Raw genomic sequence first — 7159 nt, 5'->3', positions numbered from 1 at the left:
ACAGTTAATATTTTGTGTCCCCCTTTTGCTTTAATAACTGCAGACAGTCTTTCAGGCATTGTTGCAAAATATTTAATCAAAGTGTCCTTTGGGATTTTACTCCAAAAGTCTCTAATACACCCCCATAAAGATTCTTTGGAAGAAACTTTTGATTTGTCAAGTTTTGATCTACCAAATCCCAGATTTGCTCAATCGGGTTTAGATCAGGTCTCTGTGGGAGCCATTTCATCATTTGAATGACTCCAGCAGCTTCAATCTTAGCTAAGTAATTTTTGCATAGGTTGGATTAGTGTTTGGGGTCATTATCTTTTTGTTAGTAGAAGTATTTATCAATAATATGCAAACCACTGGGTATATCAAGATGGTTCAGTATCTGATGGTACTTGCACTGGTCCATTATTCCATCTATCTTGCAAATACCTCCTGTAGCCTCAGCAGAAAAACACCCCCGAATCATCACACTACCTCCCCCATGCTTCATGGTAGGTGCTATGCATTGAGGCAATTATCTTTCACCTTTCTTCCGCTGGACATACAACCTATGCTTTGAACCAAATATTTCAAACTTGGACTCATCTGTCCATAACACCCTTTTCCAATCATCAACAGTCCAGTTTTTTTACTTTTTAGCAAATTTCAGTCTCTTGACAATGCTTGGAGATTGAAGTAAAGATTTTTTTAACTGCTACACGATCAAATATTCCATTCTCATTGAGTCTTCTTGATACTATAGATCTGGACACTTTTCTGTCATTTGGTACATGTTCATTTATCTCATGCTTGAGATCAGTGGAAGTCTTCCTTCTGTCCTGAAGACTGCATAAACAAAGATACTTAACATCAGTATCATTGAGTTTAGGTTTTCTGCCTCTCTCTTTCCTATTTTCAAATTTACCTGTCTCCGTCTCACGATCTAGGGTGTGCAGCAATTTGTCGGAGAGTCCAACTAGCATCACATAAAGCTATTATGCAAACTCTCTGCTCTACTGACAATTCTCTATGCTTTTTCAGCTGTAGCATGACAATAAAACTTAATATATAGTGTTAAACACTGTTTTTATCAAGTTTTATTTGTGAAGTGCTATTAAATTTATTTCTTCTAGCATATATTGGTACCATATGCTAGCTTCTTTCTATATAGTTAAGACACTGTATGGGGTACCATGACAGTTATTTCAGACCCTAAATTTGATCAGTATGTTCATTCAAGCAGAAACCTTATGACATGCCCTTGGTACAAGTATATGGGAATTCTAAAGAATGATAAGTATTCTCACCCTTGCTCATTCAATTGTCAACAGGGATCAACTATTACATTCTGTAATGGCATGGAAGAATTAGCCCCATAAAATGGAAAGAATGACAAAATATTCTCTTGTCCTAACACTTTTACACAGTGCTGTATAAACACAATGTATGTTACGATTTCTAGCGCTAAAGCATACTTGTACATCTATGTATCTAACCATGTTCCAAACAGAAAAGAAGTACAATTCCTCTAACCAATTTCTCTAAAACTAAAAGTATCCTATTATAACAAGATTTCTTCTATCAGAAGCATAATTAAGTTGCCAATACGTAGTTCTATCAGTGTAAAAAACCTAATCAGGAGACCTGTTTAAAATACCAACAAGCACCTTGGTTATATCAATTCTCTCATAAACTTTTGGCATATTTCTTCCAAAGGAAAGTAACCGTCATCTTTTTTTATATAATTGTTCCTTTGAAATACCTTAACACTTCCTAAAGCAACACCTTTAGTTCCTTGCAACTGTTTGTGATAATGAAGGTCATCTGAAAAGTTGATGTAAGAGCTAACAATCTCAATGGTTTAACCGACTGACTGTCTAGTGATTTTTCCTATCTTTTTATATTACATTTTAAACCTTGGTACACTGATATGTAAGTGAGTGGATAGTAAGCTCATTAGGCCTAAAACTTACCTCAATATTCAAGGAATTTTTTCGAATAGTATTTGGCACAAGAATGATTTGAATATAGTTATAGTGCTTCTTCACAGCAATCTCTCTATATCTAAAGGCACATTCACTCTGTCTTTTACTTAATCGAAGACAATCTTCTTCCAAGGCTTTTTTTCTTTTTGAAAACCTTTCTACTTCAATAGAGTCTATAATAGATTTCTGAACTTCCTGGAGCATGGAAGCAACAGGTTTACCTGGTAAAGGGCAAAGTAAGTAAAAACTGTATGAATTCCATGTTGAATTTATAGACTTTCAAGAAAAAATTTAACATTTACATATATATATCACGTGAAGGAAAACACAGTAAACATGACACTACTTTACAATATAGCTGAGTAATTAGTGTAGCTTGCTAATCAATTAGAGCACTGGGTTCATTAATCTATTACACTCAACTAATCAATTATTCTTACATGAGCTTTTCTCCATAGAGCCTTTAAATCACAAAATATGATACAGAGATACTTTTACTAAGAAGAAACAATTCCAGTAGCTTCTCACATTTCTAGGACTCTTAAATCCTATTACCCCAGATTAACTTGCATTTTTCTGGTATTTTTGTTCATAAAATATCCAACAGCTGAAATTTCAATAGCCTTGAGTCTAGCAAGGCACAATATTCACAATGGCCAACATAAAATTAAACAAACTTGTTTGCAATAACCAAACTTTTTTTGTTGATTTAATTTTTTTAACTTAATTACTTTACTGAAGAGGGGGGAATTTTTTACTAAACCTTCAGGACTTAAAAACAGCTATTTCTTTCAGGAATTCAAATACTAATATTTTAGAGCTCATTTTCCAAGCACCTGTGCATACACTCAAACAATTAGAAACTACACATATATTGTAAGTTTCCAGGAACTGAAAACAATATGCATTTACACTATAAAATCTTTAGTTTAATACTTAGTCATTGTCTAAAGAAATAAAATTATCAATTCAACTTTGTAAGTACTTTAAAAGTTAAAATTTTTCTTATCTGAAAATGTATTTCCAATAAATACTCACCACCTCATGCAGAATAGTTTGACCCCTTGCACTTCTGCCTATGAGATTTGCATGCCACTAGTCTTAAGCTAACTCTCACCTAAAAATCATGCAACACTAGCCCTCCACCAATGTACAGTAACTCCCTTTGAGCACTTGCACTCGACATATATAATTTATTTCTTAAACAAAGCAAGAAGAAAGTGTACTGAAAGAGGAGAGGACAGGTGGGAAGAGGCGAGTATCTTTCAGAAATACATTTTGAAGTAAGGAAAATGTTAACTTCCAAGATGATATCTCTTCTCCAAACACAGGACACTTAAAATTCCACTTTGAAATGGTGAAGGGGCTGGAACAAACATTAAACCTATATGAGCTCCCCTCAAAAGCATGTGAAGGGAAAGCCTATGGTGTATTACACCCAATAGTAAGGGCTCCATAGATGTACACCATGGTAATCACATCTCATCTCGACCAGAAGGAAGAGAGAGAAAGGCTAAATAACCCCAAGTGCCACAGGGATGGGTGAAATGATTTGAATGACAAACTGAACATCTGCACATAAACGCCAAGAAGTGTAGTGTGGTTAGGGTGCAATCAGACCATACTGTGTCTCAACTGGATAGACACAGACAGGGTGATGAACCCTTCTTGCTGCAGGAGGAAGACACACTAGCTGTTCGAGGGGTGACCCACACTATACAAACAGTGCCACCACTGACCTACTTCCTACCATATTGTGCTGTACATAATTAGTGAAGAACTCTCTGAGGTCCACCATTATAGCAGCTATGAATTGGTAAGTGGCAAGAGTTTCCTGTGCTTTACCTGAAGAAAAGGGGAGGGGGGTTTGAAAGGTCTTTTACCGGGGAATGTGCAATGTATGACTGCAAAATCCTATTCTGAAAAGCCGGCAAGCACGACCCAAAGAGATGGGCAGTCACTTCCTTTGCGCTGGCTTTTCCATGATAGTCCATGGAATAGTATGGTCAGGATAAGTTTAATAACATAAAGATACTTCTAGAATATCCCATCTCGATAGTGTGCACTGGTAGTGCCAAGGCAGATGGGTCGATAGCTTTCCACTGTCCCTGGCTCAATTGCAGATTTTGGGAAGTAAGCATACACCCTTGGAGGCAAAACCAGCCACCTGGTGGGATCCTATAAAAAGGAAGAGGATGATAAAAAAGAAAATGTACTTACCCTTCTCAAAGACAGTGTGTAGATTGAAGAATAGTGATGATGTGTGTGTGTGTGTTTTGCGCAAAGCTACATGAGGGCTATCTGCGCTAGCCATTCCTAATTTAGCAATTTAAGACTAGAGGAAATACAGCTAGTCATCAACACCCACCACCAACTCTTGGGCTACTTTTTTACCAACAAATAGTGGGATTGATCATCACATTATAACAACCCCACAGCTGAAAGGTTTGTTTGGTGGGACAGGGATTCAGTGACAAAGGGAGATGAAATGGCCAGATGATGTGGATTCATCCATATGCCAGCCTGAAGAATTTTGTCCAAGGGTTGAAAAAAAATGAGATGCAGGAGATTGAAAAAGGTGACAAATTTGATGCGACAAAATGTGAAAAAGCTTACAAACAACAATATCCAAGGAAGAATACATCAATTTGAAAAATTAATGGACCTACCCAGAAACAAATGCTGCCTGGGAACCCCAACAAGGAGACATTCATGCCAAATAACACAACACAGTCCAAACTGGACACAGAAGATGATCTGGGTCCAAATAATCAACTACATTAGAGATGGAGGGGGGGGGGGAGGATAGGACAGAAAAACTTGTTGTAAAGTCTTCTATTACCAACACAAAAGGCAAAAAAAAAAAAATTGCACTTCCCTGGCAGTATTACTGACATTTCTCATAATCAAATAATTTTTATCACCAATATCTTAACATACATTTAAAATAATGGTGATGTTTAAATGGCACATATGCATACATTGGTCTTCCACTACCTTTAAACCTTTCCCACAAACCTAACCAGTCATTCAGTTGATCCTAAAATACCCCCAATAACCTCTTGCAATGAGGAATGGGGAACTCACTCATTAAGTATAATGTTGAAATCACTTGTAGTGAGGAGCATGAAAAGATTAGGTCCACAATTTTCTTGCTGTGTGCTAAATTACTTGACATTATAGTGTGTTGACAGTTTATTTGCTAGTTCCAACAACTTTCAGCAAATGATGTTGGAAATTGTAAATCAAAAGAGCTGCTTAAAAAATATAAAGAACTCATTTACAGATTTAGGGATAGAAATAAATATGCAGCCCTTTTGGGGGTACTCTCTTTAGCAACATGCAAAATCCAAGACTTAAATATTATCAGGCATATGTTAGATCAACAGGTGGATTATATGCCATAAAGGGGGCACCATTAAGCAGGCTACATTGTAAGATGTTTGAGGAAGCACTAAACATATTCATTAAAGTTAGTGTACACTAAACTTACATACTGGTAACAGAACTTGAGAAATTAGGAATAAATAAATCGATAGGATGGCTAGGGAAATAAAGAATTAACTAATTAAATAGTAGTGTTTATAATAAGTATCAAATTTACAGATAAACATAGTAGGTTCATGATTAAGATTAGTTGCTATTATTCTAATGTTAGGAGTGTTAGCAACAAAACAGATGAGTTCAAGGCTCTAGTTGAAATGAAAGACTATGACAGAATGGGAATTACTGAAACTTGGCAAGACTTTAGATAATGCTGATAATAGGAATTATTTGGAAATTCCTTGTTATAAATTATTTAATAACATAATGTTTGGAAACAACAAGGGATCTATTGGTCCATCTCAGCTGTTTCATCATCTAAACTAAACAAACTATTAAATAAATATATTTTTTTTAAAGCCAGTGATGTGATGGCTCTTTATATAAGGAATGAACTGCACTTTGTTAGAACTGAAGAAAAAAAAAATTGTAGACAAAAGGTTGAATCTATGTGGGTTATAATCAGGAATTTCAAGAGTACAGTTTTTACAATGGCAGTTGCTATAGACTATATTATCAGAAAGATTAGATCAATAAGAAATTAAAGAAAGAGTTCTCGGTTGGTACTAAAAAGAACACTGATGCAATAATTAATTTTAGACACACTAACTGAGATTGTATGGGGTCAAGAAATTCGGGATGTTTTTTTCATATCAAATATCAGAGAACCAACCATGGCAGATGCCATTATATATTTAATGCCAACCACTACTGAGAATATGATTGCAAGAGTTGAAATAGTAAAACATTTGAAGAAGATTGATCATTGCATAATTATGTTTGATATTCTGCAAAATGTTGAGATAAAAAGAAATGAGATTTTATTTCCTAATTTTCAGAAAATAAATTTTAAGGCCACTTATCAATAATGAATTGAGTTAATGAGTAAAAAAAGTGATGTGGGACAGTTTTAGAAAATTTTTAAAAATAAGATGATTTTGATTCAAGATAGACTTGTTTCTGAAATGGGGAAAAAAGATAACCGGGAAGATCAAATTAAACTGGCTTACTAATGACACAAAGGTCAAAATCTGGGATAAGTGCTTCAAGTTTAAAAAGTTTAAACTGACAGATAGTTGAGAAGATTTAAAGAACTATAGGAAAGCTTAGGATTTAGTTTGAAAAAAAGTTCTCAAATCCATAAGGGCTTATGAGAAACAGCTGGTTGAACATGTTAAAACCTAAGAGCAAGATTTTTTAGAATGTTAATGATAATCAAAATATGGATTGAGCCTTTAAAAGATGCTGATGGCAAGGGTTTCGTTGAAGACTGAGATAACCAAGCTTTCAAGTAATAAACTATGTGTTACACAAACTTTACATTTAAATTACATTTTTACATGTTAAACAATTTTACATTTTCAAGATAGCAGAAAAATAGACATGGTAGTTAACCTGTTAAGCAACTATAAAAAGATGTAAAATGAATGAAGGGTTAATATGAATTAGGTGACACTAAGTTATTAGTTTAGATAAACTAGCTAGAGAAATCTTTTTTTCCTAAAAATGTAGTGAATTGTTTTGGCTAACAAATATACCTACAAAAACTACAAAGTTAAATTATGAAGCAAAATTTTTTCATAGAGAAATTTCTGCAACAATTCATTTGTATTTAATAGATATCTCTATCAAGAAAAAGTTTACATTTACTTGTGTGCAGA

General features: G+C 34.5%; 1 protein-coding gene across 1 annotated transcript in view; it reads right to left on the bottom strand.

Annotated features, from left to right (window-relative positions):
- LOC106474948 overlaps window positions 1-7159 on the bottom strand; it is a 39297-nt gene that overhangs the window by 23911 nt on the left and 8227 nt on the right. The window contains exon 3 of the mRNA XM_022380225.1: window positions 1944-2176. Within this exon, the coding sequence (XP_022235933.1) occupies window positions 1944-2176 (233 nt within the window). The remainder of the gene's footprint in view (window positions 1-1943; window positions 2177-7159) is intronic.

Source organism: Limulus polyphemus, unplaced genomic scaffold (genome assembly GCF_000517525.1).
Source record: "Limulus polyphemus unplaced genomic scaffold, Limulus_polyphemus-2.1.2 Scaffold144, whole genome shotgun sequence".
Classification (NCBI taxonomy): Eukaryota; Metazoa; Arthropoda; class Merostomata; order Xiphosura; family Limulidae; genus Limulus; species Limulus polyphemus.
Note: the sequence above shows the minus strand (reverse complement) of the source record. Positions and strands in the feature narration are given on the sequence as shown.